Raw genomic sequence first — 22,934 nt, forward strand, 5'->3', positions numbered from 1 at the left:
TAGTCCTTGTTAACAAGAAAACAATAAACATTTGGATCATTTCATTCTTATTGTTTATTTTGCTCTTAATCTGTATTTGGAAGCCCTGGTAATGCTTAAGTACCTTTCTAATTACATTCCTGGTCTGGCTGGAAGCTGGAAATGCCTTTAGTGAATACCCATGGGGTTTGAGTATTTGTGAGGGTGTTCCAGATGAACACGTCTGTGCTCAGGAACAAAAGACCCGCCAGGATTTGGAATCGAGAGGAACAGGTTCAACTTTCTAGCTCTTTGCTGAGTGACATTTAACCCGTCTGATCCTCTCTCCGTGTGTGTACAGTAGAAGTAGTTATATTTACAGCATGAGTAAGTATTGCATGAGACCTTCTGAAGGTCTGTGAAACCACTTAGAGAGTCTCCTATGAAAAGTGTTATTATGATGATTATGTCAAAAACTGTCACTTGGAAGATATGAAATCATCACTTAAATATGTGCTTTCTAGTTCACTGAAACAAAAGACTTTTGATATCCAAAAATGAATAGGAGTTTGAAAGATTAGCTGCATCTAGAGAGCTTAATCTTCCTAAAATGATGAGAAATATGCATTTTCCATTTGAAGATCTAAAAGTTGAGACCTGTTAGTCCCCCTGTGAGGATTAAGGAACCTGTTCCATATTCCTCAAAAAACGTGTTGAAGAGCTTGGACTGGAATCATAGAACTCCTGATTTTACATCCTATCCCATGTGTAATGGGATATCACTTGGCTGTGATATTATTGATTTCCTCAATCATACAAAACCTTCCATCTTTCAAAGATGATAGTACTCCATGATTAACGCTGAAGCTGTGCCAGAGGATGGTGGAAGACAGGAGAATTGAGATTCTCATTGTTTGGATAAAAGTCATAATTCATGCCAGTTTGGTTTAAAAAAATCTGCCTTAAGTATGATACATTGATGAGGAAGAAGGGACCAGCACAAGTCAAAGTTTCTAGAAATAAGTTTCTGAGCTGTTGATAGCCCTTTCTAAAAAGCCATGTGCCTTTCCCAATGTATCACTAATGTATCTAAGCTTCATGGCCAATAGGAAGCAGAATGGTAAAGAATAGTTGATTTTTAAACTGAGATTCTCCAAAACTAGACCAGATACGGGCCTACAAGAGCGCTTACAAGCTCATGAAGTAGGTCTACATAATAACAGTCTCAAGCATTTGTGTGCGCTTCACTGAATGTACTTAGTGCTTGACACACCCTCTCGTAAAGGCAAGACTTATTCAACATGCTGGCTGAGAACAAACCGCATCAGACACTTCAGAAAGGAATTCCACCAGCAAACTCCAGCACAGAGGATGTTTTGTGGAGGATTTTTGAATGACTGTTTTTGTGAACAGAAACCCACTCCCCTTGAATGTCAATGCTTCAGATGCAAGGAAAGTTCTAGGAACAAAGCGATTTTAGAGAAATCAAAACAATACAATTCAAACTTGATTTTAATTATAAATAGTACAAAATAAAAGTATTTCAAACTGAAAAAATCATATAAACATCGGTATTATTGAATAACCCATTATTAAGAATGTTGAAATGGTAACTTCTGATGTGAGTTTCTTCTGTTTCTTCAACATGACTATATTCTACGACCAAAAAAGTTGTCAGATTTTTTTACAAATTCAGTATACAAATTAAATAAATCAGTACATTGTTGGACTGATCTATTATAAAGGAACACTCACATTTTCTACAGAAAAATCTAATCCTTTTAAAGTCCTGTTTTAATCTGTGTGATATCTTGTAACAGTGAGTTCCATGCACCAATTGTGGTACTTTAAAAGTATTTCCTTCATCAAATGTAAAAACACCATAGTGCCCTTTTTTTCTTCTATAGGAACAATCATTTTTATTTTCTCTATATAATCCTCTATTCTGTTTATTTTCACTATGTTCCTTCTGATTCATCTTTGTTCTGCAAAAATTATGAAAATTTCAGTTTCTCTGTAAATCACAAGTTTCTGTGCATCTTTATACAGTGTCATTTTCTGCCCCTAGATCCTCAGTTGTATCTTCATGGCCAGGATGAGGGCTTTGGCCAGAGCTCAGAGGGCCCTGTCACCTGTTAGAGAAGCACTGTCATAGCATTGGTGGCACTGCCCTCTCTTGGGGGAAGAACAGTTACACCACAGCAAGCAGAGCTATCCACACGTGCACTAGACCAGCTGAAAAAAATCAGTGTTTCTTCTTGGATGGTCAAACCTACAAGTTAGCACATCCTGCTGGAACAGTGCCAGCTTTAAATTGCTTTTGTCAAAAGCATTTAACATTCTGGAAATTCACCTTAAATATAAGAAAAAAAATACTGTGAGCGTGTCACAAGTTGCCTAGAGAGATTGTGGAGGTTCCATCCTTGGAGATACTCAAAACGCCACTGGACATGGTCCTGGGCAACCTGCTCCAGCTGACCCTGCTTGAGCAGGGGTTAGAGACCTCCAGAGATCCCTTCCCACCTTCCCTTCCCTTCCCATTCTGTGATTTCTTACCTCAACTAACCTGTGATTTAGGTGTGAGAGGCACCTAAACATAAATTGAAGACCAAGGTGGGAACAGAAAAAATAAGGACGTTAAGGTCAGAAACTACTATTTCTGACTTTTTGTATAGCATATGCTGCAAGAGCAGCTCCAAACTGTGATGCATCCCATCTCTGTGGGATGGCTTTACAGACATCAGTGTGGAGTACTGGGGCCCTGAGAGGGAGTGCTACAATATAATTTATTCTCAATACCCTCCTCCATCACCAGTTCCTCCAGATCTGCAGGTCTGTGAACCTGAGGGACGAGAGAGAAAACTGCTGGTCTTCAGTAGGAGAAGGGAGGACACAGAAGGAAGGAGTTGAGCAAGTCCTGGGCCACAGGAAGGCAGAGGATGAGGGGCAGCAGGAACAGGAGAGCACATGTCTCACATGGAACTCAGAGCTTCTGGTTGAGGTAGGAAATAGATTTCAGAAAAAGTCTTCAGCCCACACGTAAAGTTGCCAACATGTCTATGCACATGCAGTTACGTATTTCCAGTATGGTTGGTTTGGTTGTTTGAGGAGCTTTTAGGGGATGTAAGTAAACAGAAGTATAAACCTTTATCCATAATATTTTTTTCTTCTTTCAATGTTTATGTGAAGTGTTTGATCTAATATGTATATATGAATTTATTCTTTAGGTCTTTCTGGATTCAAAGGAAGAGCTGGGTTTTCTTTAGAAAGGAACTGAGACTTACTTGAAAGGAAGCGGTGGATGTTGTTGGTTCATTGTTATCTTAAGCATTTCCCTTCTTTGTTGTGCTGGAGATAAATGAAAAACTGCTATGCATGGACATACATGACTCTCAAGCTCCAGTTCATTGTTTTTGTAATTAAATCATTCAATGCATCACAAACTCCAGCAAAAGGGATTTTACTCTTCAAGGAATCCAGCAGGCACCACTTTTGCAGCACAGTCTTGGGTTAGCTGCTGTTGTCACACTGATCTTTTCCACTCTACTCCTTAATGACAGTGGCTGTGGTGGGCATCAAAACCACCATCTTTTGTGCACACATTTTTTTTAAGTGAAGTCTCACAGATCTGTGCTGCAGATGCAAGTACATCTTCCTCTTCTTTTGAGCAATTTAGAAATTAGTTGCTTAAGTTCAACCACACTTGAAAGAAGTCACTGATGACTACTGCAGGAGAAAGTTGCAAATGACTGTCACTGCTGGAGCACAGCAGCATCGGCAGCCACTGTAGTGCTTTTAGCAGCAGGTGGCTTGTTGGTCACCCACACATAAGTATAGAGTTCTTTGTGTGGTCATTTCTCTCCTATCAGAACCAGCACAGGACCCATATCTCAGGGGAGGGTGCAACAGAAGGCAGGTAGAGAAGAAGATGGTTAAAAAACATGGGCTCCTCCTCCTTTCATTAGCTCTTCAAACAGTGAAACTTTCCACATGCACATACAGACATTTGTTTAAGTACACCCTAAAGTATTCAAAGTATTAACAAAAACCCAACACATCTTGTTCATTTCAACTGCTTCTCCACCCACATTCTTCATTGAATTAAAGGATATCCTACACGCGCTTTTGTTTCACTTATTCCCTGAAGATCACTTCGTTGCACACCAAGCAAGGATCTTCAACATATTCATAGTAACATCTCAGTCACGGCATTCAGCATTATGATGGCTCAAGGGATATTATTAAAGGACTGAAGAGATGAATAGACAGCAAATTTGCCCAGGGCAGCACATGAGAAAACGGGCATCAAAAGAATCTGGCTCAAAATGCAGTGGGTATTACTGGCTTCTGGCAAATCCAACTCTTTTCTGAACAGTAACACCATCATCCTGGAATACCTCCATAAAACTGTGTTTGCTTACCCAGTAAAAGCACTCCCATTTCAACACCCACTCCTCTACTTGAAGACAGCATAATCTTCATTAATCAAAAATATCCTGGGCCAAGTTCAAATCCAGTCTTACTCAACTCATTAGCAATACCCCAGAACAAACATGGCAGAGGCTCTATAGCCATCAAAATTACTTTTGTTTTCTCCAGTCATTTTTCACAAATCCAACTGGATTGCCCTAGAAACCCTGTAGATCTCTGAATGTGTATCTTTTACAGGACATGTAGGTTGTCACATGTTACACATCATCTTCCCAGACCCCAACAGGATGACAGGTCACAGTCTAAGACAGGAAATTTTTAAAATTTCCATTTCCTCTTTTACCAAGAAGAGGTTGGAATTTATTTTCTTAAAGCTCTTTCGAACCATGAACAACAATCCTTGAGTAGGCACTGAGGACAGAAAAGCACATATACTGACATGACGTCACCCCCTGAATTATTATGCTGGGATATAAAAATAGTTTGAGAAGCAGCATGGCCAAATTATCGTATCATTTAATTACAACCTACTTTCATGACAGGCCGTCAGTTAATTAAGAGTGTCAAAATGCTGAATTGCCTCCAGCTTCTACATGCTTTACAAATGACATGGAAGTCTTCTTTTTAAATAGCAACAGCTTAACTGAAAATCTAAAGCCCATAGTGACACACTTTGAAAAATGAGGCAGTCAGCTGAACTGACATGAAGTTTCCCACACCATAAATTCACTGGGGAAGACAGTTACAATCCATTTAATTTGCTCTCTGAAGATCATATTCACATGACGACTTTTTGTGTGGGTTCAAAACTACTTTTCTGAAATTGATATAATTTAAAAAGAGCTATAAAAAAGAAGCCTTAGGTGACCGTGGTCTATGCAGCTTTGCCCATGGCCTAGCTCTGTTCCCGGTACCTCCCCTCCAGGCTGCTGCAATACAGGAAAAGGCTTAAAGAAAGGGTGGGTTTTTTTCTTCAAAAATAAGTAACACATATGACACCAAAGAAAAATCTTTGTAGATAATATTTGGATAAACCTGGGAAATTATGGAATTGTTTTACCCATTTATCATACCTGGCACTGAATCCTGATGTGCAAATATCTCCCCCTATAGTTTACAAAAAGTTGAGCATCTTAATACTACTACTGAGGAAGAAAATCCTGTTTCTTGGCTGAATAATGGAACCAAACTAAAACTGAGCTAGAATTTTATGTGATATGGCGATATAGAAATGCATTCCTCAAGGAGAGCACCTGAATCAAAAAGGGTAAGGCTGCAAGAAAGCAATCTGAGAACTCAGCAGAATTGCGGCAGGCTCATGGCTTCATGATCATGGCAGTGTCCAGGTGATTAACAAATTAGGGGTTGGAGAGAATAAGAAGCTGAATTTCAAGATAATTTATGTGTGGGACTACAGGGAGGTCATCAGGCCTGTAATTTATGCAACAGGCAGGGGACTTCAAACACTGTGAAGAAATGAACAAGCTTTCTAAGCTGAGTTCAAAGTGCTCTTTATTACTAAAGACTTTGATCAAGAAAATATGTGAGTCCGGTAAAAACGCCATTTAGTGTAACAGGCCATGAAAATGAAAGCTGCCTAGTAAACAAAAGTGCTTCACTTTGCCAGGATGAGAAATCTCTCACAGTAATTTTCACAAAATGGTGATTGTTCAACAATTTTATGTGTGTTTCAAAGGGAGTAGGTGTCAGATGGATCCTGTTAGCAGTGTCCTCTCATGCTAGAACACTATTGCTATTTCTATAGGAAGCCCTGAGCCCTGTAAATGCACTTACTGCCATTTCTAATTACTGAAACCATTAATTTGACTATACCTTAAATGACAACTTCCACAGGAAAAGGGCCGTCTTTGATTTTACAGAAAACAGCATTTAACAAGGAGTTATGACGATGCAATATTAATTGCACGCTATGTTCTCCCGTGAGCACTTACCTTGAGCATTTGACAACCCTTGAGATTCAAGCATCAGCCCATCAGTGGCTGGACTGGCATTGGCTACACCCATCCCCACGAATGGTGGAAAATACTCCATCTCTTGCAACTGCACAGATTCAGCAAACGCTTCAGACTGTGCCAGCCTACTTGTTCACAAAAACATACCTAAAATTCCTATTTGCCAGGTGTGGTGTTAAACTGGATGAGTCTGGAATCCTTCAAGCATTGACATACTGACACTAAATCACAGAAAAATTGAGTGTAAGGAGCAATAACATCACTGGTGTTATGTAAAGATCTCTCTGCTGTATACAAGTCACTGCATTATTCCAGGCAGGTTGTGCTCTCTTCCCCAACAGTTCATTTCTCTTTCACAAGTACATAGAAGGAAAAAAAAAAAAAAAAAGCCAGACACATGCTCATCTTGATCATGTCATTATTAAGTCACCAATGACTGCAAACAGGGAATCATTTGGTCTCACTGTCACTGACAAAACCCACTGCTAAATCCCACAGAAGCATACACATGTAGAGAGACAGGGTCATGAGCATATATGCTCCTTCCGCTTGTCCTATGACCTTGATGGCTCTGCTTAAACCTTCCTGTCCTCCCAGGAATGTCTGGACTTCACAGCAGTGTGGCAACTCCCTGCTCAAGCAAAAGAACAGCGCTTTACTGGGTGTAATTAAGCCTGTGAAAAAAACAAAAACACACTTATTTATGCCTCACTAAATCACATGATTGAGATTTTGTGGAGTGCTGTGAGTCAGAGCACTTGGGAAGCCCTGATCATCTCAATGAGAGATGTCTGTAAGTTGTTCACATTGGTAACAGTGCTGGTTTTAGCTGGGATAATTTATTTTCTTCATCATAGCTAGTATGGGGCCATGTTTTAGATTTGTGCTGAAAACAGTGTTAGTAACACAGGAAAGTTTTAATTACTGCCAAAGAAAAGGGGGAAATACAGAGTGACATTTGTGTTCCCAAGTAACCATTACATGTGATGGAACCCGCCTGTCCTGGAGATAGCTGAAAACCTGTTGATCACCTGCCTGCCCATGGGAAGCGCTGAATGAATCCCTTGATTTGCTTTGCTTGTGTGTGCAGCTCTTGTTTTACCTATTATACTGTCTTTAGCTCAACCCGTGAGTTTTCTCTCTCTTCTGATTCTCTCCCCCATCCCACCGGGGATGAGCAAGCATGCAGCTGCACGGGGCTTAACGGCCCGCTGGGGTTAAACCACAACAGCTAGTCACCAGTTGGTCAGCTGAATGTTTTGAATTTGCTAAAAAAGGTTGGTAACCCATTTCAGATTGTCAGAACCCCTTCAAAACAATTTTGACCGCAATACAGGATTAATCACAATGTTAGCCAACAGAATAGGGCACAGTAAATAATAGCACATCAGCAGGAAGTTGCTTCCTTGAGAGGGGGAAATTAAAAAAAACAAGTTATTTGACATCTGTCCTTTATCTTGGTTTTATGAAATCAAGGAGATGCTCTGAGTATAAAGTCTGCAGATATTTTTGCTTTAACAGGATTACTTAACCATGGTAGTAAGAACTGTTAAAGCTTGTTTTTATTGTGCAAATAGATAATACATGTAATACCTCCCACAGCAATTCTTCAAGGGCCTGCTTACAAGAGTAAGGCTAATTAAGGACAAGTGTTTAATCACCTGTCTTATCTCAGCTTATCTAAGAGTTAACATACAAGGGTAAAAACTGAACCAAGGCACATCTCAGACAAATTTCAACACAGATGAACATCTGAGCAGAAAACAAAAATAATTTCTCATCATGTTTATTCAATACAAGTGAAATCTTGTTCACTTGTTCTTTCCTGACAAATACTGGCCATCCTGAACCATAACAAACCTGAGGGCACAAGCAGTTTGAAAGTATCAGCGAACTGTGACATCAGGCAGCCCAAGTTCAACAGCACTGTTTCTCCAACAATACAGCAGCTGTAGAGAAAGGAAGATGACAAAACTAGCAGTCACAAAGGAACGTGTACTTGGTATACGCTCCCGATAGTACTGTGAGCCACTGGAGATATGGGGGGGATAAGACATCCAAGTCTTTTATTACAGCTTACTGCAAACTCATGGAGTGCTTGTGCAGATTAAAATCATAAAAAGCATATGCATTTTTCACGTAAAAGTTTCCATCAGCTAAGATGCGAGTGATGTACCTCTGCTTGCTCCCAAAGAACAAGCAATCCTGTTCAAAGAAGTCACCAAGTTCTCGGTGATCCGGACTGCACTATAAAAAATCCTCTGTAATTTAACAAAATCACCAGAACACACACCCTGCTAGAAACAAGAGCTAGATTACCCCTTCCAATTTGACTATAACCTTTAAAAGAGCAGATGGAATATTTTTTATGGAAAACTCATTTCAAGGTTCTCAGGAGAAATGAGCTGGAAAATCACTGTGTAATGGAATAAACTATTACAATTTCAGGGCTGAAAGTGGCCAACATGATTTCTCAGTGCACGCTGCCAATGAAAGCAACTCTGCAAATCAAAGGGCAGGAGAAGAGACAGAGGTAACAATATCTCTGTGTTCAAAAGTTAATAATTCACAACAACACAAATCAGGAGGCTGAAAGAAAGGTGATATAGCAAAGACTAGAAAATGTAACACATTCCCTGTTCTTCAGAAAACTGACATCACTTTTGTGTCAAAACAGAAATTTCAGCAAAATACTGAAATATCCAGCAGCAGATTATGAGGAAACCTGGTGTCTTTCAGTCAAGCTGAGGGAGCAGGCTATAGAAAACTTAAGACAGAGGAAAAAATCCTTATTCAAAGTAAAAATTATTTTAGGGCTTATTTGCTTTCTTTCAGAAACATACAAAAATGCAAGCCATCACTAATTAAAACTGCCAATCACACAGAGCAGACCAGAGTCTTCAGCAACAGAGCAAATGTTTCAAAATGAAAAAAGAAACTTTAGTTGCACCATTGCTCCCTGGAGACTGTAAAAACGCTGTTTGTAAGTTACAGCTATTTTCAATTTAACACCATGTATCAGAAACCATTTGAAACGAGGTCTTGTTATAAAAATGGAAATTCTGTATTCAAGTTCACCTCATAATGGTCACCTCTGTCAAACCCGCCCAGAAGGGCTGCACACAAGCACTTTCCTTTTGAAGGGAGGTGACCATATATTTCACAGAAATGTAAAGCCAGCTGGCAGGTGGTAAGACAAAGACAACCGAGACAGGTTCCAAAGCTACAGCTTTCACTTGCTCACATAGAACAAACTGTAAGACCTGCAGGTTCAAACGCTGCCACCACAGCTCAGGATGCAGCTTCACCAGCCAGCAAAGCCAAAAGCAGCAAGCTGTCAGGAAGGGTCAAGCTTGTAGCATGTGCCAGTACTACCATGCAAAACTGTGTGGTCAGGCTTAACAGTAGGGTGAGCTGAAAACCAGCTGAAAACTAATTTTACAACCAAAAAAAAAAAATACAACCAGATAAGCAAACTGATCCAGATGACTTCAGACATCAGCGATTCCTGGTGCTTAGGAAAGCAAAGGAAGGAGAAGACTTACCCCCTTGGCAGCAGGGAAGGCTTGCTGAGATTGGGGAAGGCCTTTCAGGGAACTTCACTCATGGTTCACAAATGTCTGTACCCTGCTGATAATCTATTGAGATTTTAAACCTTCACTTATCTACATGTGGCAATAATTTGCATTGCTTGTAAATTTCCAGCTTCACACATGGTCTGAAAATCAGATCTGATGTTCTCAAAATGTAGTTCATGATGCATTTCCCAATGTCTGCAGAAAGCTGGTCACACAGCCCTGGCTCCATCTTGTCAGCTAAGTTTCATTACAAAAAAATCTAAAAATACATTACATACTTTCTAATATTACTTTTTAACATAAGCGGTTACTATAGTTGCTGCAAGTATGTTGCACGAAAGGGTAAAAGGTTGCATAACTGCTTCTATTCAGCTGGGATATGTGCATCAAAAGACCTTGGGATGTAATTGTTTCAATGTTTGCCTTAGAAAATATTTCATAAAAAATTTCAAAAACAACTTCAGGAACTCAAATGAGTAGATAATCTCCTCCTACTCCAAGAAGGCAACAAATTTAGCAGTTAGGAAATCCATCTGCAATGCAAAGTTCAAGGAAATGCCGCCTAAAATTTGAGAAACTGACAAATTCCAGGTTGCCAAGAAAAAACTGCATCTGAGCAAACTGCGGGTCTGCTGTTTAGCGAGAGGGTGTTTAATAGTACTGACAGCCCACCAAATACCATGTGTTTATCATGTGGAATTGCTTTTTATACCCTTTGCACAGATATAGCTCCTTCCTCTCAAGAAGCATCCAGGGTTTGTGTTCATTAATTTACATACCACTTATATACAGGAGGTAGAGGAGTACTCTGGAAATAAAAGCAAACCAGGGCACTGGCAGATGTATAAGGCTGTGTTTTCTTGCCAAATACACAGTACCAGAGCCTGAAGTGAAAGCCCAGTTCCCAATAACCCTGCTCTAGATATCAACCCGAGCTTCCAACCAAACGCACCAGCAAGACCGATTTTAGGATTAGTTTCTTCACTTGCTCGGTTTGGCTACCTGAATCCTTGACGGACACTGTGGCCCCCGTGTTTCTGAATAAATCCACGAAGTTCTTCAGTGTCTGCAAACTGGCCTTTGAAAGGGGTAAGGAATTAAAATAATTTTTAAAAATTACTTGATGGGAAAGCAAACAGTTGAATGTGAATAAGCATTACCTGTACTCCTGCTGTCACTTCGGTAAAGTTGCTTATGGCCAGTGCTGTGCTTCTGTTCTGCATCACTTCATTTGCTCAAGTATAAAACTTGGGTCATTTAGTGTAATCCAGATCTCCACAACAATCTTGTCTCTTTGTTTTGTTGAACAAACCAATATTGTCTTCAGATAATAAAGGGAGACTAATCCTAAGTGTCAGTGGAAGAATTCACTCACCTTTCCCTACAGGGTGGTTTGCTCAGCCCCTCTGCATGTCCCTACTGTCTGGAGGAGCGCAGTCTGATTCCAGGGGAACTCAGATGAATCCTTCCTGGGACATTCCTCAGTAGAGGTGTGAATTCATCTCTTACGCATAGCACAGATTTACTGTGCTGTTGTAACTTCCTCAGTTCCTTCCTGTTAACAGCAATACACCACTCCATAATTAACACAATCAATACACTGTCCAGTAATTAACATCAGCCCCAAGACCTCCAGTGCTCATATAGTCCACACCAAATCCAAAACATTATTTGTGAAGATCCTGGCACAAGGGAGGTCAGTCATAGCAACTCCTCGTTCCCATGGAAGTTGGCAAACACTAGTGAATTATCAACATATTTCAGTGAAACTTCAGTGTAGTCCTAAATTCATCCTTATTTTTGTGCACTCTCCAAATATTCCTACATAACAAAGTTCAAAAGAAAAAAAATCCCCCAAACACTATTTTTTCAAGGTCTGTATTGTATGTTAAGGGCTATTTTTATATCAACTTCTTCCATCCTACCGACACTCTTGGCTTCAAACTAACTTTGTAACTGAGTGCAGCATGAGAAATCCCTCACCAGCACTCAGTACCAAGTCTCCAGCATCACTGAGTCTATCACAATCCCTGCCATCCATCATACATGAGGGTTTTTTTTTTTTTCATAAAGCACATGCAACACAACCGCAGGTTTTCAGACTTGCTCTCCTGCCTGAGATAAGCCAACTACTCCCAGGTTTCTCATCCATAAACTAGGTAACTACAGGAGTTTACCAGCAGTCAGGGCAGGAAGACTAGCATTTGTGGTCTCCCACTTTTGTCAAGGTCTCAATTCTTTCAGTCTGTACTAATTCATCTTTGATTTGCATACAATCCTTGAAATGTTTCAACCTATGTGCTGCTCTATCTTCCTATTCTCAAATCACAGCCAAGATCTTTGTCAATCTTTACCAATGTCTTTAATATGTCAACAGTCTTTAAGTAGCAAGTAAGTTCACCTCTTCACCTTCTCATGGGGCATTTTTATTGTAGCAACACTCCCCAAAACTACTCCTAGTAACTTTGTATTTCCATCACCATGTACAAACACTGAATAAATATGAAGAACAATAGCTTTACCCACAACAGCCTTGATGGGTTACTTTTAATTAAAATCAGTTTAATGATTGATAAGCTCTAGTATATCCAGCAGCAAATCATAAGTGGTTGACTGTTTTCAGATACAGTGAAAAAACTGAAGTAATATAACTACATAAGCTAGCATATTCAGTTAGTTTACTGTTTGTCAATGTAGGAAAAAGTAAGGGTTTAAACATGTAAATTGTCATGACCAAGAGCAAAAATTAAATGAGTATTTGTAGGAATCAGGAAGTTCAACTATGCAAACTTAACAGAACCATTGCTTCCAATGCTTACTCTTAATCTCTCATAAAATTACTTTTGACACACTTCCTACATCAGAAACCAACGACCAAGAGTTTTCAGTATGCAATTAGTATTTAGGGGAGGGGGTGTCCCATACATAAGCTCAGTACAGTTGTTACTTTGCCATGTTTTTCACTCGTGCCCCTTACACAAATGGAAGAACACTGCAAATACCTGTTTCCTGGTATCATTCATTTGCTCTTTGAGTTTGCAGAGGCAGCAAAGATAATCCAGTGTGTCTGCACACACATTAATGAAGACATCTCTTATTAACAGAAAAAAAAAAAAAAAAAGGCATCTGCAGCTGATTTAAGATTAGCCAGAGAAAAAAACGGTTTCATTCAACATTTCATGGAAAATACAAGAGTGAGTATATTGGAGTGTGAAATCCTAAAGTTTTAAGCAGATCCTCCCTAGCCCTGCACATATCTGCCTCGGTCACTGTCAGCAGGGATGTGGTGCTGTGTGAAACAGCTGCTGCATCCACCTGCCAAGTGCTGGAGGGAGGAGGAGACAACACACAAGAGGGAGCATTTCCTCTTTTGAACTGTTATTTTATTTTGTAGTAAGATCCACGTAGTATATAAAATATAACAGAAGAAAACTGAACAAAGGCTATAAAATAAATCGAGTTCAGATGACGAACCACTACAGCTCTGCTTTTGTGGTTTTATGCTGATGTCACCAGAAATCATGTACTGCTTGTCTTTTACAGTTCTCTAGCGCATGAACCTACATAAGAAGCTGATATGTTCCAATTAAGCCATAGTTATGTGATAGATGTAGAGGAAAAAAAATGGCTTTCCTAAGCCACAGCTGCCCTTGACACAGGTTACAATGATGTCTAACTATACCGTAACGCACATTACATCAAGAACCTTGAAAGAGCCTCTGAGAAAATGGGTTCACATTAAGTGTTTTAAAGAAAAGTCATAAATACTGCACTGTACCAACAGTACCTCCCAATGTCCTCCTTATGCCTGAGGAGCACTCATGGTTTAAGAAGTTACTACATAGATGACACCAAACCTAGAGGTAGGTTATAGGCAAAGGTAAGTTACAGGCAAAAAAAAAAAAAAAAAAATCCCTTTAGAGCCAGTCACTGCACAAACTGCCCAGCAGCAGGCAAGGCAAAATGTCAACAACTTGTTCCTCCCACCTTAAACATTGCTCACACGGTGCATTTAATTTCTAGTGTCATAAGAATGACAGTGGATCCTCAGCTGCTAGTAAATGCAGTCGTGTCAAGAAAATAGCTTGAAGTTATTCAAGCAAAAAAAAAAACCTGTTGCTGTGCAAAACTGGTGCACTAGACTGTTACCAACTAGACCTCCAAATTTAGGACATGACCTGATGGCAGAGAATGAAAGTGTTTGTTTTCCTTTTGACAGGGGAAATACTCTACATAATCAACAGGAGAACATACTGCTAAGCCTACGTGAAAGGAGTCAAACCAGCCTGTCTCAAAAGGTTCGAGAGACAAGAAAAAAAGCTGAGAAAGTTTGTGGGTTTTTTTTCTTAAAAAAAAAGCGCATCCCCTTTCCAAGACAAGTTTTCCTTTTTAAAAAGTTACTGTACCAACCAAGCCACTAAAACAGCTTGTCTTTGGTATCAGCTCAGATCAACATAACATTGGTAACATGTACATTTCAACAGGGATGAGAAACACATCTGCAAGTACAACAGTCAACAGCAAATTAAACCTAAGTTTTAATGGTAGGATGCCTTCAGGTCACAAAATGCTGACAAAATTTTAATCTTAATTACCTTTTATGCACTATTTGGTGATAATTGAAAATAACAATGCTGAAGATTAATTTTATTTCTACTTCCAAAGGAAAATGGGAAAAGGTTAAATAAGTGTTCTCCAATTTGTTCTCCACTATATGTACACCCACACACATACACACACGCACATGCACACACCCCTCAAACTGCACTGACATTTCTTTTTGACCAAAAGAGTAGATCCTGGGAGTAAGTGCAAAATGCAAAATCAACTGACAGAAAATGCTGAACAAACAGCATCATAAAAATACAAAATATTTATATTACTGAACTATTAACAGATGATGTTCTCTGTTTCTTTAAAACTTTGGAACAACATAGCTGATTTCTTAAATCTAGTCCATGCCAGCTTCCAGAACTATTAATGATTTAGTTAGCTTCATTCTTTGATGCTTCATCAAAATTTTCTACGAGATCTGAAAGAGATGGAGATATTTAATACAGTAATGCCCAGCAAGATTACCCTCATAAGTTTAACAAAAATACATATATTACAGGAAAGGTCATGTAGTTCTTATCTATACTTATGTACACCATTTTTATAGGCAAATTTCAAAGGGCTTTAGTAAGTGGGGTTTGTTTGAAAATACACAAAAAACTAGAAATGCAGGTCCCTTCCAATCCCTAACATTCTGTGAACGCTCCGGAGAGTGGAAGTTTTAATATGAAGTGATTAGGATGTGATTTTCGGAGGTGCTATACTAGCTGCTGTTGAGTCTTGAGCCACCAGTATTCTTTAAAGAATAGCTGAAGTCAGGCACCCACAGTTATACTCCAGATAACAAAATTTAGGAGAGAACTGAATTTTTATGCAAGGTGACAAAGAAATAAAACAGTGCCAGAGCATGAGGAACTCAACCTCTGGGTGCACCGGTTTGTTGTTTTAATTAATACGCCATACTCATGGATATAGAAGAAGGTGGTGACTGACAGAGTTATTGGTTGACAAGTTAAGAACTTACAATATTTATGCATTGAGAAACTTTCAGACACTGACATCAGCTTTGTTTCTTCTTCTAAATTAATAAAAACCCCCACCCTAGACTCTGATTTAAAGATAACCTCCTGACTGTCAACCCTGTCATTTTGCAGCCCTAAAACCCTATTTGGACATTTAAAACACCTATTAAACCTCCCTGGACGTATTTAAACCTATTTTTGCTTAAGAATTAAGCAATTTGCACAAGGTAAACCTTTTTTCAACAGCTGGAATTCAAAGCCATCAATGTTTTAATGCTGCCCAGTATATGCAGCCACGCTTAGCAAGTCAGAAGTATAAGCACATCAAGGTCTAGATAATTAAATGCATGAATTGTAATATTTGTACATTAAATGGACATTAAGCATGTATGTGCATACCTGGGACATCATCATCTTCTTCATCAATATCTTCAGATTTTGGTGCTTTACTATCCAACACTATAAAAAGAAATTTGGTGCTGAGTTCTCATTACACAGAAGTAGGGAAAAACCACAAGACAAAATAAAACACATAGCATACAGGTGAACAAAATAAAGCATTTCCCCAATGCCCAATAGTGACAGGCACACAAATGACTGGGCAACAAAAGTCATCAGCATGGCCAGAAGGTCTACTTGTGAACATTCTTATACCACAGTATTAGCACAGCCATTTTCAAACGCTTAAGGGTATTAAGGCAGAGCTTGAAAAGATCAAATGATACAGGGGAAAAAACCACTTCAGCGTGACTAAATCTTTTAACTGAAGTCATGTGTTTCAATGCAAGAATAATGCAGTACCAAACAGGGACCAACAGATCATATGATTCAATTACCAAGGAGCCACAACTGTTGGAAAAAATTATTTCCATAAAGGGTCCTGCATCAAACTTAAGTCTGTTCTAAGTCATGGAACATGCTACATGTAATCTAGTGAAATACAAGAACCTAAAAAAAAAAATCATAGCACACATCTATTGATACCATGGTTGTATCACAGAAATATGTTTAAGACAATCCATCTTTCCAAATTTTAAAAGGTATTTTACATATTAGTGAAGAAGGAAAAATAAACCCTTTACTTTCAATTGAACTCTAAACATGAAATACAGATGAAATTAAAATTATGAGAAGGAATAGTTATTTATGAAAACACTAGAACATGTACGTAGTGTATTTTCCAGTTCCAAATACAGACTGTTGCAACATGTCCAATTACAAATTCTTTTAATGGCCATAAAACTCTAAACTGGAACTGTCCCCAGACTCAAATTTCTTAACCGTAAAATTACAGTAACAGTTACACTATGTATACATGCACACACATACCTCATGCTCCTAGAAAATAAAGAATCATACCAAACCCTTTTTTAAAAAAATTTTGAATCAAATATTTGATTTTGAATTAATATTTAAGTGCCTTGGCTTAATTCCAAGTGGAACTAGAGTAGAAGATAAATAACACATTTCTTCCTTTGTATCTACACTAGAAATACATTTAGTATGAACAAAAAAACCAGAATTGATTCCCTGACAAAAAGAACCTGTTGAGTTTACCAAATAAAAAGATGAACTTGCTTTCCTAAGTATTTAGTCAGACACAATTGGATACCTGGAATCACAGCATGCCTGACTTACTAAATTTTTTTTTTTTTTTTAAATCAAGGCCTGCCTATGTAGAATTTTGAATCAACAAAAACAACAAAGAAGTCATCACCCCTGTATTTCCACAACAGTGGCAAATAAATAAAAGCACATATGCCTTTTAAGTCACACATGTTCCTGTTAAGTTTGTGTTACGAGTTTTAATACTTCATGTGTTCTTTAAATCAGTGGTGAAAGATTCCCAAAAGACCTACCTTGTCTTGGGAATTGTTCAGCTAACTTCCTGAGACTTGTTAAGCTGTCAGCACCAAGCTGGCTTAAGATGCCTGGAAGCATTTCTGTGATCGGTTTAGCCTCTGCATGACCAGTAATTGCAAAAGTGTTTGCAGAGAGGGAAGCTTGAACCTTGGGGTTGTTGAAGTGAATAACTGTCCCATCATCTTTTATCATGTTCACCTGTTTAAATATATTAACAACATTTACCAAAGTGTTGCAGTATCTTGTTGAACAAGCATGGTAAGTTATCAATGCAAATCTGGATTTAAAATATTAAACATTCATAAAACTAGTACTCCTCCTAGAGAATAATAGAACCATAATAAAAGTATCTGGAATTAACATCACCTAAACTGGAAGTGAAATACGCATTAATGATAATATGGGTTCAGACATATTATACTATATGAAAAGTTAGAACTTAAGAGCTATGGTTCTTTCATAAAATATACTTATCTAAATAATAAGTAATAAATATGCAAGTATTATACATTATCATACCATTCATGTGTATTTCTAACAAAGGCAAAAAAATATATACAGGTTATTAGGTGAGAAAGCATAAACAAGTTAATATCACAAATGTCTAGGAAAAAAATCCAAAACCTTCAGCTCTGTGGCCTTTACAAACTAAGAGTTCTAACAGAAAAGCCTTCCCACATCAGCTTAAGACATCACTGTTCCCAGCTAGCTGTGTCACCTATCAGGAAAACGTTTCTGCAGCAGAGCTGGCAAAGGCAGCAGATTCACAGCTCAGTCTGCCTGCTGGAGCTGCCCAGGGCAAGGACACACACACCACTGGAAGTTTATGTGCCAGCCGCACTAGAACAGGCTTCTACACCTTCCTAATAATCCCATGATGACTCTTCAGTACATCATACAGTGATCCTGCTGTTTTCCTCTTCCCTGGTCTTCTGAATCACCAAGAATTTTTTCACAGTCAGTCTAACAGCCTGATTTGCTTCTACTGTCAAAGTTTATACTGGCGTATTTGTATAGGGCTCACTTTTATGTTTTTTAACTCAAAAGGAGACAGAATAGAAAGCTAAAATAATTTTGTCTGAAAAAAGAAAGAACATTCCACCCATCCAACAAAACAGTACCAATAAACTTATACCACAAAACTTTTAAGTACTGCTTTTGGTAGAAGTTGCAAGGAGAAAACAGAAATTTAAGAACTAAAGAAGAGATCTAAAATATACAAACATGTAAGTTATCGATCTTCACATACAAGCAAAGTTAAAAATGTTTTGAACAGGAAAACTAGGTGTAGAGCTTTCCTGAAAAACTAAAGTATGTCCTGCCCCTTGCACATGAGGAAAAGGTAAAGGCTTCAGGCAGTCATCCTCTGACTTAAAAGCCTCTTTTAAAAACCACACAGATGAGCTACTGTGTGACTCAACATTACCAGCCTCTTCAAACTCCATCTACACAAAGCTTACCAAGGTCAACTTGTGCCCACCTGAATACATTGCTTTGATAGCTAGGCACAGAGTTGCAGTGTGGCACAGGCACATTGTATTATCTTCCTTCACACGAAGACATTGAAAATCTTAATAACCATGTCTGCATAAAGATCTTATGCTTGCAGGAGGGGGCAGAGGGAATCTAAACCAAACCAGAACTGTGTATTTCTTTGGGTTCATATAGCTCAACATACACATATCAAGTTTAAGTAAACAGTCAAACTCAATTGTTTCTGTAGCAGAGACATGAAAACTTACAGGCAAACCAGGCTTCTGCACTGAATCTGAATTTGCCTTTGGAACACAGGTATGCACTAAGCAACCTCTGGAAGTACCTTGCAATCCTGCTTAAATTAATCACAGATTAAATATTCTGCTTCTTCAACCAAGTGCTACAGTAATATTGCATTCACGACGAAGGAACACCTCCTCCTCCCACACATAAGCATCACTCTACAACGTTATGGAAAATGTCAGCGTTTCCATCATATATTATACATATAAAATAAGATGTATTCAAGGAATATCTGAAACCTTTGTATTCCTATTTACACTAACACAGAAGCTGGTTCTGTAGAGTCTTTGCTGTGTTTAAGAACTGTCATCTCCTATGACTACGACAAACAAGTCTGGTAATTTTCATTATGCAAAAGGACCCAATATCGATAAGTCAGACTTGCAAGTTCTTACTTTAGGTCTTTTTATGATTTTCTTTATATTCTGCACCATACAACCCTTGCTTTAGATGTGCCTGGACAGTACATGTGCATTTACTGCTCTTCTCTTCAATACAGGTAATGAAGTTCATGAAATCAAGAGAAGTTTTGTTATGAACACAAGACACACGTAAGACCATCAGTTTACAAGCTTCTACAATCCATCTGGCCAGTAGAACCTTTCCGCTGCTTTTTTTCTCTAGGTATGTATGCACTCATGTAAATGAAACAATCATATAACTTTATCAGTAATCAGGTCTAAAAGATGTTGAGGGGAAGAGAAAATGGTTGTTTCAAAAAGAAAAACCATCACCAAAATACCACAGTGAATTTAATTTCAAACAGGAAATGTTTATTTTATTACTATACCTCTTCAATGCCAGCAATGTTATTTACTGCCAGTTTTTTGAGGGAACTCTGAAGTTTTTTGTCATCAGCTGTAGCTGTTCTGTGCACCACCTTCTTCTTTCTGCGAGCTGTTCCCTGGAAAAGAAACATGACAACAGTCAGTTTTTCTCAAAATCTCACAATACTTTGATTTTTGAATGACATATCACACTTTAAGCAACCTCTCTGCAAAAGTGATGAGAAAGCTGTGTAGTCAAAAATGCTTTTCAACTTATTTCTCTTCACTTACAGCTTTAACCATTCATCTCAATTTTAAGGGTTTTTTTAAGTGTAAGAAGACACCGAACAGCAGTATTTTTCCCTTCCCACAAGCGGGATTATAAAAATATTATTTACTATTGAGCAATACAACTAGAATTTCCCCAATAAGTTTTTTTTTCCCCAAGGCAAAGCACAAATACATTGATTTGAAAAGGTGACCCATTTCTAAACTGTCCACAGACAGCAATTCTGGCACTCCTACTCTACAAAGTTTTGTATAACCCCGCCTATGGTTAGGAGACGAACACCCATGGTGAATGAACTACAGGGGATTCTTTTGCCATATTAGCTACCTGCTGGCTCAGAGGAAAGAAACAGCTCAGTGTGGTCAGATAAGCCCTGGAGCTGGCACAAAAGAACTCCCCAACAGGGAGAAGAAAAAGGCAGAACTGGAACAACCAACAGGTAAGCTTAGCTTGAGTTTTCACAGGTCACAACAAGCCACTGAATTAAAAAGAAAGCTTACACAATGGGAACTACTCATCCAGCAGTTGTGAATGAAAGAAAATTGCATTTCAAGTAGCAGTACTACGATCCAGATCACACAAAAAGTGTTTTCAGGCCTTAAACACATATTTTCCCCTCTCTCATGAAGTAAAGTTTAAGTTTTGAAAAACAAATTTCAGAGATGTTTCTCCTTCAACCTATGAATTACAGGAAATGGTGCATCTCTTATGTTGGTGGGTTTTTTTGTTTGTTTGTGTGTTGTTTGTGTGTTGTTTTTTTTTTTTTTTTTTTTTACCTTTCCTCCTATTCGGACCTGCGCTTGAAGTTTGGCCAGTTTTTCTTGGTTCATAGTGCTGTGTCTAAAGCAAGAGATAGAAATACACGTTAACTTTTAAAAAATTAAGAAAAAGTTTTCTACAGTCCATTTTAAAAGTACCCTTAAAATCAATGTGAGTTTTTAAACTTACAGAAGTTTCACCAAAACAGTGCATCAGACAAATAAACAAAACCAAAGTGGATTTGAGCCACAACACCTAAATAATACAAAGCGGTAGAGCAGCAGTCTGTTTAGCTTAAGTATCTGTACCACGACGAGGCAAATCAACAAGACATTCGATTTTGCATCAGTCTGAAGTACTAACTGTGAACTTCCCAGTGTAAGTTTACTGTTGGAACCATTTGACTGAACTACTGACTCAGAAGGGATCCAAATCAGCACGTACAGCACGAATGCACCTTCAGCACAGCCCAGAGACTCATCACTACATTACTTTGAATGCTCTTTCCAAATAATGAATCTCATACTTTTAACTACTAAGCCAGGTCCGAACCCACCGAACTTCATGTTTTGATAGATCTATATGAATCTCTTACCACTTTATCTACTGTGAAGACTAGGAAGTCAGTCAAGTGGTTTCTCCAACAGGTCAGGTGGGACCTTCAAAGGCTGGAAGAGCTGAAAATCTATAAGAGGTGATAAAAACACCTCAAGCCTTCCAGCACAAGGCCGGCATTTCCCAGTTCTGCCCCAAGACGACATCAGCGATGCCATGAATTCAAGAGAAATCCCCTCTGGGTTTGCATTGTGCCGGGGAAACCACAGGGAGGGGAACACGGGGCGAGCACGGCCGAGACGGTCAGCACTCGGCCCAAGGCTCCGCCGGGAGAAGGGACCGAGGCCGGCAGAGCGCTCGCTGCCCATCCCGAAGCACGGGGAGCGGGAGGGGATGGAAGCCCCATTCCTCGGGAGCCAGGACAACCCCGCTCCGACGGGACACCGCGGCCGCAGAAGAGAGCCGTGGGCCGCCCCAGCCAGCGCTGCCCCCCACCACACCACGTCCTGCCGCACGGCCCCGCTCCCCCGCCCTCTCCTCAGGGAACGGCCGGGGCCCGCGGCCCCGCCACGGCCCAGCGCGGCAAACGGCGACAGGACGGCGCCGAGCTGCCGCAACGCCCTGCTCGCGCCGGGAGGCGGCACCTGTAGGGGTGAGCGTGCCGGCAGGGCGGTACTGGCCGAGCGGTACCGGAGAGCTGCTCACCTGAGTCCAGCGGAGCCCCCGCAGCCCAACACGCGGTGAGAACAAGATGGCGGCCGAGGAAGGAAAGAGAGGCGCACAGAGAAAGGAAGCTTCGCGCCACGTGACGGCACCAACCCGCCCGCGGATTGGCAGTGCCGCGGAGTCACATTTGCATAGCGGCAGGGGGCGGGCCGCAGGGAGGAGCGGCGCAGCGCGCGGTGCCTCCTGGGAGTTGTAGTCTGGGGGACACGCAGGGATCGGCGGCCCCGTGACCCAAACCCGGGACGCGGCGGCTCCAAACGCGCCACCCCGCACTAGTCAGTGCACTCTACCCTTGGCGAACCCCCCCCTTCATACACGGGTGCTTGCGGTCGGTTTTGCCTCCCTAACCAGCTGGGCAACTCTCGAGAGTAGCAGGACAAAAGGGTTTTTTTGGAAGGAGAAAATAAATCCGGGAGCCACCGCTCGCCGCCTGCTCCCGCCCGGGTGACCCTGGAATTTTTTTCAGGGGGGAAAACTGGGTTCTGTGGGCCTAATATGACTGCGATCTCTTGCCCCAGAGGCCTCGGCTACCTGCGCGCAACCGAGCTCCTCTGACCGAGAGGGAGGTGCCTGAGCGCCCCCAGAGAGCCGGGGAGAACAAACTCCCCAGCAACCCCCCGTTCCCCACCTCCCTTCGCGCCCCGAGCCGAGAGGTGAGGGGCCGCACCGCCCACATCCGC

General features: G+C 40.1%; 1 protein-coding gene across 7 annotated transcripts; it reads right to left on the reverse strand.

Moving 5' to 3' along the window:
- Nucleotides 1–1,452: 1,452 nt before the first annotated feature.
- On the reverse strand, nucleotides 1,453–22,382 carry BTF3L4 (basic transcription factor 3 like 4). 7 transcript variants are annotated; one of them, XR_011739732.1, is made up of 7 exons: nucleotides 22,234–22,382; nucleotides 20,991–21,054; nucleotides 19,949–20,062; nucleotides 17,376–17,577; nucleotides 15,916–15,975; nucleotides 11,316–11,495; nucleotides 1,453–7,036 (listed from the first exon to the last, which is right to left on the reverse strand). XR_011739732.1 is itself a non-coding variant. In XM_071810242.1 (6 exons), the coding sequence occupies exons 2-6, from the start codon at nucleotides 21,042–21,044 to the stop codon at nucleotides 11,485–11,487; spliced, it is 441 nt and encodes a 146-aa protein (XP_071666343.1). In that variant the 5' UTR covers nucleotides 21,045–21,054; nucleotides 22,234–22,382; the 3' UTR covers nucleotides 1,453–11,484. The 7 variants fall into 7 exon arrangements, 3 of the variants coding, with proteins under 3 accessions (XP_071666343.1, XP_065698490.1, XP_065698491.1); XR_011739730.1 differs by having other exon boundaries at nucleotides 1,453–11,232; XR_011739731.1 differs by having other exon boundaries at nucleotides 1,453–6,993; nucleotides 8,223–11,495.
- Between the last annotated feature and the right edge of the window lie 552 nt (nucleotides 22,383–22,934).

The sequence above is a fragment of the Patagioenas fasciata genome, chromosome 6 (assembly GCF_037038585.1).
Source record: "Patagioenas fasciata isolate bPatFas1 chromosome 6, bPatFas1.hap1, whole genome shotgun sequence".
Lineage (NCBI taxonomy): Eukaryota > Metazoa > Chordata > Aves > Columbiformes > Columbidae > Patagioenas > Patagioenas fasciata.

Excerpts from the sequence above, each read along its gene's own strand:
- BTF3L4 (XM_065842418.2), bottom strand. The coding sequence starts at position 21,044 with ATGAACCAAGAAAAACTGGCCAAACTTCAAGCGCAGGTCCGAATAGGA. Across the intron at positions 20,063-20,990 it reads AGGTCCGAATAGGAGGAAAG|GGAACAGCTCGCAGAAAGAA; the intron begins GTAAAAAAAAAA and ends TTTCTTTTCCAG. Across the intron at positions 14,973-15,915 it reads AGAAGATGATGATGTCCCAG|ATCTCGTAGAAAATTTTGAT; the intron begins GTATGCACATAC and ends CATCTCTTTCAG.